Source organism: Hippopotamus amphibius, chromosome 8 (genome assembly GCF_030028045.1).
Source record: "Hippopotamus amphibius kiboko isolate mHipAmp2 chromosome 8, mHipAmp2.hap2, whole genome shotgun sequence".
Classification (NCBI taxonomy): Eukaryota; Metazoa; Chordata; class Mammalia; order Artiodactyla; family Hippopotamidae; genus Hippopotamus; species Hippopotamus amphibius.
In genome coordinates this window covers 140,214,953-140,227,357 of record NC_080193.1, presented here as the reverse complement: position 1 = coordinate 140,227,357, position 12,405 = coordinate 140,214,953, and the positions used below count along the sequence as shown (strand labels likewise).

The window sequence follows — 12,405 nt, the reverse complement described above, 5'->3', positions numbered from 1 at the left end:
GTGGCAGAGCCAGGGTTTAGAACGGAAGGAGTCTAGCTCCATAGTCCATGCTTTTACTACACTACCCCAAACTGAAGATGCAGGAAGAAGATGAAAATTGTCTTAGAATACTTAAAGAGCAGCAGGCTGGGAAAGGAAGTAAATATATTCTGCATTGCTTCAGAAGATACCTCAGAAGGAGCCCAGGTGAAAAGCTAAAAGGCAACAGTTTTGACTTCTCTGTGCCTGCTGACAGCCAGACCTTGTCTGGAGAGCCAGTGGGCAATGATTCTGATGTCCAGAACAGTGGCTGGGTTGGGCAAACCTTCTTCTCCTATTCTGAGATTTTATGAGTCAGGGCTATACCACTGCATTGTCACCAGGATTTCTTCCTTTGGAGAGTTAGTAAGATGTGATAAAAGGAGGAAGGAGAGAAATAATGGGTCCTTGAGGAATTTTATTGACAAGCATTCCTGGCATTACTCTTTAGCAAACGTTTACTATACTTTGGTGCAAAAGTATCGGAGCAGACTTTTGATAGACGTATAAAGTTGGCTTATTGAAAATTAGATTGAATGATGTTTCTAAGTTAAAATTTATAGTGCACCAGGAAAAGCACTACTTAATGTTTATACTTTAAAAAAATTACGAGAAGAAACATTAAATATCTTGGTTGATTTTCTTAATCCTTCTCATTCACTTGTTTTCCTAACTCTCATGCATTTTTTTTAATTGTAGGCTATTCTTATGCAAGAAGCTAAACGTAATTAAATGTGCAGGATGAAAAGATGGCACAGGCACTGCTGGTACCCCCAGGACCTGAAAGCTTCCGCCTTTTCACTAGAGAATCTCTTGCTGCTATCGAAAAACGTGCTGCCGAAGAGAAAGCCAAGAAACCCAAGAGAGAACAAGACAATGATGATGAGAACAAACCGAAGCCAAATAGTGACTTGGAAGCTGGAAAGAACCTTCCATTTATTTATGGCGACATCCCTCCAGGGATGGTGTCAGAGCCGCTGGAGGACTTGGACCCCTACTATATCAGTAAGAAAGTGAGTGTTGATTTTTTCCTTCCAATAGTCTTTAATTTAACTATTAACTTTAATATACTTTGCTGTGGCCCATATGTATACTGCACCATAATTTTTCTAGTATTAAAGATTTTATAATATTTTCTATTGCCACTTTTTTTTTTTTTTAATTGTGGCACACGGGCTTAGTTGCTCCGTGGCATGTGGGATCTTCCTGGAGCAGGGATCAAACCCGTGTCCCCTGCATTGGCAGGCGGATTCTCAACCACTGCGCCACCTAGGAAGCCCGATTGCCACTTATTTTTAAGTACAATATAATAAGCAGAAATATTTATAAGAAATGAGGTCAAGATCTGGCCACATGGTGAGATATAAAGAGATGAACAATTTCTACAATTTCATTGTAGCTGATATTGTCAAAATTAAAACTGACATCAACAAAGCAAATTGTTTTTGCTGACTTATTTAAGCACATAGTAGACAAGAGAATAATAGCTATGCGAAAGAAGAGTTATGGGGTACAAGTACTTATTTTTTAGTTATTTGGCTTGAGGTTTCTTCACAATAGATTTGTATTCTAGAGGGTAATAAATAATCTTTTACTTAGCATCCTCCTATAGGAAGATATACATTGAGAAACATGTTCACTCAAAGATACATGTTTTTGGTCCACTAACCTGGAATATGATTGGGAACTTCTCTGAACCTTAATTTGTGACAGGCTAGATTCTGAAACGCATACATATTGTTAAAACATCACTCTGAGAAAAAAAATGTCAAGAACAGAAGACCAAAAAAAAAATCCCTCAAGCTTTTCCATCTATATATGATTTAAATCAACAGTTATGACTGTGCCTTCCTAATACTGTAATAACCATATAATTCTGTCAGGATTAGCTAGTTTTTTATGTTAAACCAGCTGTGCAGTATTTTATAGAAAATGTAAAAAATGGATGACAGATTCTGTGCTTTCTAATTGGGTATTTTGGCATCTTACAACCACAATTTATATTTCACATTCACAAGCATAAAAACATGCCTATGGAGAAACTAAGGATACATTAATATTACCATGAGTTATTGGCTTACAGATTAAAGGAGATATTGAGCACTTTTATTAGTTGAAGGCAGCCCTTTTAAAAAGAATTGGCTAAAGAAATTGCATTCTTTAAGCAGCATACAATTTATAAGATCAATGATGGCTAAAGGAACTGACAACCATTCAGACCTGGAACTAGCCCCACCTCTAAACTTACATGTACATATGCATCACCAGAGGATCTTGTTAAAACACAGATTCTGATTCCATAGATCTGGGGTGGGGCCACAGATCCTGCATTTCTAATGAGCCCTCGAGTGAGACCAGTGCTGCCAGGACATGGGCCACATTTTGAGTAGCAAGCCTTAAAATGCTTTATTTAAAGTTATGTAGCAAATTTAAATAAGCAGGTCCTTTCTTTTTCCTTTTAAACTAGCTTCATGAAAGGTGGTATATAATATATATTCTTACAGTTCTAAAGGTAATTTATTCCAGCACTTTACTATAGAATTGATAAAGAAAATTTTGAAATTTAGTTACCATATTATTACGCATAATGATGACAGTGAGACATTTCCCAAGAAACTAGAAGAAAATTCTTCTCTGAAAATTATGGATCCAAACTATATATTTGCAAAGATACCTTAAAGAGACAGGGGTATGACTATACTCTGACAGGATTAAAAGTATTTGCTACTCAAAGAAAGGAAGTGTTCTTAAGAAAGGGAATTGGTAAAATTAAGAAGGAAAAAAGAAAATAATAGAGACAAACATTAGCATTTTCACAGGGAGAAAGATCTTTAGTTAGTAGTAGCCCTGAAAGCATTTTCCTCCCAGAAATTCACTTCATTGTAGAGGAGCTACACTGTACTACCTAACTGAGATGTTATCAAACATCTGTATTGTTTAATTAAGTCTGCTTATTTGGACTCCACCCTCAGCAAAGAATATCTTATTATAACTTGTTTCCCATAGATCTGCTTTAAGGAAAGAATGTGCTGGTTATGTTCTGGCAATTATTCCAGCCCATGTGACAGTAATAGATCTGGTTGTATATAAATAGATTGGCATTCTGATTTTATATCAGGCTTTCAAGCTTGGTTAACGTGAGTCTGCCGCTAGGAAACAGAATTGTTCTCTGTGTGCTAACAAAGTCAGTTTCTATTGCCTCCCTGTCTGACAACAAGACTTGAACCCTGATTTATTCATAATGGCCATGACCCATCTTGAGAGACATCTAGACTCTTCACTCTACTGTTGTCTCCACTGCTTTCCTTTATGAAGTGTCTATAAAGATGAAGTTTGAGGTGCCATTGAAGCAAAAGGTAGTTTGTAGTTCTTAGAATAGAAGAAGCTAATGTAAGAAGTTAATGGAGAAGTTCTGGAATTTAAAATATAGTATAGAGCTTGTTAATTATATGAAATAATGCAGGTGAAAGGCATTTTAAAATTGTAAAACACTATGTAAATTTGCTTCCATCAATTAATGATACAGTTTACATACTTAATTTAATCATGTAAACAGTATTACAATGTATTTTAATGACATTCAAACTGATCGGGTAAAATTAAGAATACTGACAGTGATAATAATAGCTAAAATTTGTTATGCTCATACTTTGTCAGGTACTATTTGAGTGCTTTAACTGGCATAACTTATTTAATATTCAAAGAACCGGTGAGGCAGGTATTATGTTAATCTCATTTTATAGATAGGAAAGTGAAGCCCAGAGATGTTAAGTAATTTGCCCAAAATCACATTCCATAAATGGTGGATTAGGATTTGGACCCAGGCAGTCAGGCTCCAGAGCCAAAGCTCTTAACCACTAAGCAAAACTACATATGGTGTTTTTTAATATAATAAAAGAAAATGTTTTTCAAATGTGGCTATATAATTTTGAATTCTCTGATGTATGAGGTTCCACTCAGAGAACTTATTCTTGCCTCAAGTAGCAAAAATTTTAGTGAACCTGTAATATGTGCATTTACCTGGAAAAAACAAACAAGCAGTATTCCAGAGTAGATAAAACCAGGTTAACATACTCCCGGATATAATACATGTCACCTTAGTATCAATATGCAGTACTATTTTTTTAAGTCACATCGATACTTATCATTTCTCGGAGAACAGATTTGGGAATTGACACTATTTATCTCTCCTCTATTTACCTGTCATTCTGTCAAATAATTTTCAGTTTAGGTATATCTCTCAATAACGTAAGAGCCCCAAACTTCAAATGCCCTTCTTGTAATTTTTTCACCATACAGGACATTAACCTTTTATTCTTCATTTCTCAGAACTCAAAGTTTTCTTTGTGTTAGGGGCTATTTTTCAGAAATAAACTGGGATTGTGTTCTTAAGGTCTGCTTTGTTCCAGAATCAGTAAATTCACTTAAGATGTCCTTGGCATGTCGTTTTTAATCCCATTAGTACTGCAAAGGCTAATCTTGTAGGAAGAGGAGAGGACTCCATGTTTAAAGGGATAGTTCATTCTTGTTTGCTCTGTTTTTGGAGATTTTTCAAAATAAAATCTTCTCAATGTTACAAGTGGCTTTTTCAGGGATATTGTTTCAAAAAAGCATGAGTAAATGCACCTTAAACGATGGTAAACTTTACGTTACTGCTGTCACTGAATGTCTAAATGGATCTAGATTGTTCAGCTATAATATTAAATGATTTAATCCTGTGAATTCAAAAAATCCTTTAATGCATTTGTGCTTCAAGTCCACTCTCCCTTGTGGATAATCTCAGTGCTAGTAAAGAACAGTTTATTTGCCCTTGTCATAGAATTGTTCAAATTTATAGAGTACAGATCATAGAAAATGGTTGGCTAGGTCCATGGTCTTCACTACAAAAGGGCAATGTTCAGAGAAGTTGTTTTCTCTACTTTTTATACCTACAATATAAGTATTTTATATTTATAAAATATAAGTATTATACTCACAATATACCTATTCAAACAGAACATGTTGTCAATGAACATGAATGTATGGGACATAGTCCTTAGTTAAAGGATAAAAACATATTATTAAGTAAATAGTTATATAGAATAGATGTCTTAAAGGTAAATGGCATCTTAAAGGTAAACCCACATTTAATTAAAAGTGTTTATCTGCAAATCAGGTTATTAAATACTGTGGGGAAAATGGAGAAAAGGTAGCTCTTTATGCTCAATGATTTATAACAACTTCTAAGCTAGTCCTCACGTGCCAATGTGTGTATTAATACACGAAGCCTTACTGGAAAAGGGAAACAATTAGAGAGTGAGCAGAAGGCAGTGTGATTTATCTAGAAAGACATGACGCAGGAGATGATTTTGATAGCTGAGGACATCCTCAGAAAGTAGGAATTTTCAATCCTTGGCTGCGTATTAGAATCACCTGAGGAAATGTTTTGACATCCCATTGTCTGTGCCTGTCCTCCAGAAACTGATTCAACTGTTCTCACATGGATCCCATATATCGGCAATTTTAAAATAACCCCAGGAGTAATTCTAACATGAGGACAGGACTAAGAACCTTTGATATTGATATAACAGTGGGTCATTGTAGGTGGGACCTTACTGTCAGGTCTGTTATGGACCTGAAACGGGAGAAAGTTTGTATTACATGACCTTTCAGGTGCCTCCTTTCTGTAGGATTCTATGAGACTCATTTTCAGAAACAGGGGGAGATGTTGACATGGGTGGGATTGACAAGTGAATTCAATTGTCTTGAACAGAGATGCTTTGGTGGGAATAAAATAAAAGATGATCCTAGAGAGATCTACTAGGTAATCACTAGGTAGTACAGCTTAAATGCTAAATTGATTATTATAGGTTTCAGGTCACAGGATTTTAGCTATGGAATGCCCTTTGAAATGATGTATTTCAGCCTAATTCTTAACGCAGCTGTTCCTTCTCAGTATTACCAGCAGATCTATAGAATGAGCAAAAGCAGGTTATTCAGCCTATTTGAATATTTTATAGCAGGGAAAATAGACTTCATAAACTTTGGAGGTAAAAGACGATGTAATTAAAATATTTATAAAATATTATTTTATTAGCAATATGTACAGAATAATCTGAAAAGTTACCAAAGCTGGAGACAGATGATAAGCCTTAGATAGACTCAGAGTCCATAAACTCACCTTACAACTTTGTAAAAATTTTGTGTAGGATCATCAGTTTGTATCAGGAAGTTGATGCATGAGAGACAGATTAGATAATGGTATATCATATCTTTATTTGTAACTCTATGTTAATCTAAGGGAGAAACATCTAACGTGTTTATAGTTACGATATACAAACTGGCTTAAACAACTTCAAACAAATCAGGTAAAAAGTTTTTTTATGTGTGTAAGCTCTTCAAATAAGCCACATGTCTAATCTAGTAATTTTTTCTCATATTTTCTCTTTCAGACTTTTATAGTATTGAATAAAGGGAAGGCAATTTTCCGATTCAGTGCCACCTCTGCCTTGTATATTTTAACTCCGCTAAACCCTGTTAGGAAAATTGCTATTAAGATTTTGGTACATTCATATCCTTTTCATGTGAATTGTCTAAATGCTGTTTTCTAGCAGTTGATTTTACAAAATATATCATTCTTTTTTTAAAAAAATACATAAAATTTATTTGAGATTAATGGTAATATTGTTGTTTAATCTGTTGTACTCATTGATTTTCTGCTATTTATAACAAGATTATTGTAGAATGACTTATGATTCTAGAAGTAAAAATGCAACCATGATAGTGAATGTGTAAATGAACCACATTTTGTAATAGGAATAACAGCAAATCTCCTTCAAACTGTTATCAACCTCAATTAGACCATACATAACCACTGCTAAAGAAACAGTCTGTTGTGCTTACTATTATTATCTATATTACCAAATGTTGAAACTTTTGTGCCTTAATTTGTCCTGTATCTTCATTACCTGGGCCTGTCCTCCCTCCCCTCATTCCTCCCTCCCTTCCTTCCCTCTTTCCTTCCTTTAGTATGTATGTATTAAACTACTATGTGCCTATGTATCTGATTGATAATATGAATTTAAAAATCATTGAACTTAAAGCTACTTACAATGATAGTCAAAATATATATGTAAAATGACATAATAGGTGTGGATTTCAAGAAAGTTCTCAAGGAGTGATAATAAAATAGAAAGGTGATCTTCAGAGGCAGTGTTCAAGAATGGGCATCATATACATACAGATTCAAAACAGGCTAACATAAAAACTAAAAGAGAGACAAAAGAGATAGGATAAACCTAGATACAGGGGAAATAAGACTGATAATCTTTTGAAGTGCATTTTAATTCTCCCATTCTATGGTTTGATGTTGTATTTATGCTTTAAAATAAAAGACTTACCTCAAAATATGTAGTCATAAACTTCCTAGGAATGAAGTCTGGATCGAGATCCTAAGAGAAATTACTACATCTAATTCTTAGGAAAGTTTAAAAGCAGTGTTTGTTTAGGTATGGTGTGGACTGGATACAGGAAGATAACTAAATGGCCTGATAAGTTCCCACACTCTCAAGTGAAAATAAATAGTTAGGAAATAATACTAGCTAATTAGCAAAAAATTGTCTCTCCCTTTATTCTTACATTGCAAATGCTAAAGGAACAAGTTACATAACTATAAGACTGCTCAATCAATGTAATCCTTGAATATACAGGGCTGTACATTCTCAAGCTTATTATACTGCACTCATTAACCTTTTGTCTGTTGGTGGAAATTTTAAACGATATCCGAAGTATAACTTTTAGATTTATACTATAAACTTACTAAAGAATGGTCATTCTCCCTTGCAGTGCAATTTCACACACCTCACTGAAATGCAAAATCCCCATCTGCTTCATATAGAGGTCTCTTTCTATTGAATTCAGTTTTGTGAGGAAATGATGTAAAATTAAAAAGGAGTGGACCAAGAATATCTGACAGGCTTTGAAATTTCTTATTGTTTTTGCCATTGTTTTATGACAAATAAGTAAGGTTAATTTTGCAGGTCACTTGCATTGATTTTCTTTTGTACTGGATCATTTGTAAATGGCCATCATACTGTACTAGCATTTATTCCTTAACTCTAATCTACTTTATTCAGCATGCTTATCATGTGCACTATTTTGACCAACTGTGTATTTATGACCTTGAGTAACCCTCCAGACTGGACAAAGAATGTAGAGTAAGTAGAAATAATTTCTTGGAATGAGAAATGCACAAATTCTCTAGCAATCTCCTTATGGGTATGGTCTGACCTATGGTTTCCACTTTTTGAAGTCAGTCTAACCACTTCCAAGGCAAAGTTATTTCCATAATATGAAAAAAATAAAGGAAGTTCTTTGGGGCAGTTTTTCTCCTATGAGGTAGGTATTTTTTCCAACAAATGGTAGTAGCTATTTAAGAAAGGTTATTAATTGTATACACTAGGTGGTAAACTAAAGGTCTAAGCACAGTAGTTTTGGGCATGTTAAACTTGAGCCTGCTTGCACTAAAGAAGGAACATCTGTCAAATTTTTTCATTAGTATTAAGGTCTTTTATTGCTAAGAATGTTCTATGTTAAGTGTGAAGGAAAAGGTGCCCCTGATTATTTCAAAACATCAGTATGCTAGGGAAAACTGTGCTTTAACTAACACAATCTTTGCATTATAACAACATTATTCCCCAATTTGTCCGTCACATGTGAGATTACTCGTGACAAACAAACACGCTCTTTAGTGAAACAGAAGGTGTTTAGGTTATACAGGCTATTTTTGTGTGGTATAATACAATGATCAGGTATTTGTTTCAGTGAAAAAATTTTATTATGTTCTTATTGTTATATTTTTAAAGTAATGTCCAACAGGAGATAAGTTATTATGACAAATACTACCACTGTTATTTCTGTTTTTTATAGATTTCTATGAGGATTTACAGCATCATTCTAAGCCATCATTTGTCAATGATTTAACATATTAAAGACTTTTAAAATCTTCCCTAGAGATCATTTTAGTAGAGAATCCAGTTCTTATGTTGAGGCAAGCCATTTAACAGAATTCTCAGTTACCATTTATTATTGGGGGTTAACAAATGGGTGTACCTATATAAAACTATTCTGCATGTTCTTTTCCCTGCAGAAATTATTGACATATTTAAACATGCATGAATTTATTTGTATAACATTATTAAAAGACAGGTAAAGGAGACAAATATTATTATTTGAACGTGCAGTTTTCTCTTTTTAAAGTCATTTTCAGAGATGACTATATCAATTATGAAAAGTCTTAGCATTACAATAGCTTTTGACTTACATTGTTTAGTTGGGAAACTTTACACAGTTTTCCTGATCAGTTATCTCTAGTCGCTTGACAATAAGGCAGCAGGAAAACAAGCAAAATATTAGTGGTTACAGCCAAAAAAACTCAAAACAAACAAAGAAGCAAACAGCAATAAAAAAATTAGAAAAAAACAGAGTTCAATGAAAAGAGAAGTCCATTCTGACATGAAAATACATGTCATTGATAGCAAAAACCATCCCTGTACAAAGAGGTGGCACACTCAGAAGGCCTAAGGACCATATTGTATAGTGAGTGTTGTATTATGTAAGGCAAGGCACGTCTATAGACATCAAAATTACAAGGGAAAAAAAAAAAAAAACACCACCTCCTTGTAACACGGACAGAATCAACAACATGATTAAGAGCCTAGTGGGGGCATAGCCAAGAAGACTCAAGATCCCCTTGGTTCTCACTGATCTAGTTTGCTAATAGGTATGTCTAAACACCTGTTCTGTGCAAAGCTGTCTCAAATGTTAAGCTCTAAGACTCTTCTTCGGATAGCTATCAAAACTCACCATATACTCCAAATGTCCCCACAAATTTTCTTCCTTTTCCAAAAACAGGAATAGGAGTAGGGACTTTAATCTTGCTCTAGCAATTCTGTAGATAACCTGGAATTGCCTAAGCATAAACCACAGGGCACTAACCATTAATATGATAAACAGAACATACATGGGAACGGTCTCCTTTTGCAATGCCAGGGACCTCTCCAAACAGACAGGTATGGACTATGTGTGATTATGGTGATTATGTGTAATACACAAAGATCCAAACCAAAACACAAGTAACCATAATTTTGGCATTGTAAATTATCACTATATCACTTCCTAATAAAGTCAGCTACTTAACAATAAGTAAATATAGCAATGTTACTTATTCCTCACGAAATTAATTGAACTTTTTTTAAAAAGGAGGAAGAATATTCTTAGGAAAACTAGACATGAGGATTCTGCATACATTTTCCTCTGATTTATTTGTTCCCTCCTAGGAGAAATTTCTACAGAAAAAAAAAAAAAAAACACAAAAATAACTCTCCCAACTTTTTTCACATATAAAATACTAGTAGGCTGGAAAATATAATAAATTTTAATGAAAGTAAATTAAATCTTTGTAGATTGAGTGAAATAACCTGAAGAACAAACCTAGATTGTATTTTTAAAAAGAATCCAATGTTGAAAAACAAGTACTCTCTCCCAACTATTTTTGGAAGAAACAGAAATAACATATTGTGAACACTCAAAGGAGAGAGGTCTAGAAATGCACTACCAAGCAACAAATGGAAAAGTCTTTCACCATTTTGGAGGCTGAAATTTGAATCTGAGCATGCTTAAATGATTTGGCTCAGTTGCATAGAGATAGTAACTGATGCAAGGTTAGATCCAGGAATTTTGGTATTGCTGAATTTCGGTAATTTTGGTAATTGTGTAAACACATACACATAAAACATTATATACAGAGAGACAGAGAGAGAAAGAGAGAGAAGCAGATTTATAACTTTATGCCTGAATTTTAAGGATAAAAAGGGGGAAGTACATTTTCTAGATTATACGTGTAAAATATCTCCCCAAATCATTCTAATCATTAAGATATTTGAATGAAATATTTTCTTATAAATGAACAAATCCAAGAAATGTTATCTCTAGAGCTATAATGTCCAGTGAGGGAGACAGCAGCCACATGTAGCTACTGAAACTTGAAATCTGGCTAGTCTTAATTGAAAGGATAACATTTTAGATATATTGGTTTAAATAAAATATAACATGCAAATTATGTTTACTCATTTCATCTTACTTTTTTATTTGGTTATTAGAAATTTGAAAACTACATGTGTAGCTTGTGTTATATTTCAATTGGACAGTGTTGCGCTAGAGGATCAAGGTTGATGATTCAGTTTAACCTTTTACTCAAGCTCATAAGATTAATTAAACTAGTAGGTTTTTTGTAAGTGGACATAAGGAACAAGATCTTAGTGAACCGAAAAACCACAAAAGGATAGGATTTGCTATATTTTAACAGTTCAAACGAAATTGTTAATTTTTGTTTGAATGCTTTTCCTAGGTACACATTCACTGGAATCTATACCTTTGAGTCACTTATAAAAATCTTGGCAAGAGGGTTTTGCTTAGAAGATTTTACATTCCTTCGTGATCCATGGAACTGGCTGGATTTCAGTGTCATTGTGATGGCGTGAGTATTTTTGAAAACTTGTTAAGCTCAAAGGAATGAAAACAGTTGCAGCATAAACCAGGTAGTTGTGACATATTTTAAAAGCAGAGTTTGCTTATTAGCCAAATTAATTATATGCCTCATATATTTTGAGAATACATATTAGAATATATATCACAAGGTAAATTTATCTGGTAAATGAGCAATAAATGGAATTACTTTCATGTCATGTAGTCTTCTACTTCATCAAAATGAAGTTATTCATTGACTATAATTTAATACCACCAACTGTACTTTGATTAGTTTTGCAAACAAACTTGTTCATATTAGTAAAAATTGCACTGAAGTAAAAGCAACAAAATTTTTTTCCTTAAAGGCAGAGGTTAGCACATGGCACCCTGAAGTCTATAGCAATTCCATAAAACTCAAGGGGCTGTACATGCCAAATCAACCCACCTTTCATTCTTTATTTAGTATAAACTTTGCCAAAACTATCAGTAACTCTGATTTAATTCTACAGGTATGTAACAGAATTTGTAAGCCTAGGCAATGTTTCAGCCCTACGAACTTTCAGAGTCTTGAGAGCTCTGAAAACTATTTCTGTAATTCCAGGTAAGAAGAAACTGGTGTAAGATGGTAGGCCCCTTATATCTCCAACTTTTCTTTTGTGTTATTGTGTTTGTGTGTGAACTCCCTATTACAGATATGTGACAGAGTTTGTGGACCTGGGCAATGTCTCAGCGTTGAGAACATTCAGAGTTCTCCGAGCACTGAAAACAATTTCAGTCATTCCAGGTGAGAGCTAGGTTAAACACCGAGGCTGACTTTAAATACGCTGTAATAATATTGAGGTTGAAATTACACTTATACCATTAGCCTTGTTGCTTATTAGT

General features: G+C 34.0%; 1 protein-coding gene across 11 annotated transcripts in view; it reads left to right on the top strand.

Moving 5' to 3' along the window:
• Positions 1-767: 767 nt before the first annotated feature.
• Positions 768-12,405, top strand: part of LOC130858183 (sodium channel protein type 3 subunit alpha) — an 80,750-nt gene continuing 69,112 nt past the window's right edge. For 7 of the 11 annotated variants that reach the window (XM_057744214.1, XM_057744212.1, XM_057744208.1 and 4 more), the window contains exons 1-5: positions 768-1,031; positions 6,450-6,568; positions 8,124-8,213; positions 11,405-11,533; positions 12,216-12,307. In XM_057744214.1, the coding sequence (XP_057600197.1) occupies positions 768-1,031; positions 6,450-6,568; positions 8,124-8,213; positions 11,405-11,533; positions 12,216-12,307 (694 nt within the window). Of the gene's footprint in view, positions 1,032-6,449; positions 6,569-8,123; positions 8,214-11,404; positions 11,534-12,032; positions 12,125-12,215; positions 12,308-12,405 lie in introns of all 11 variants that reach the window. The other 4 variants (XM_057744215.1, XM_057744213.1, XM_057744209.1 and 1 more) reach the window with 1 other exon arrangement.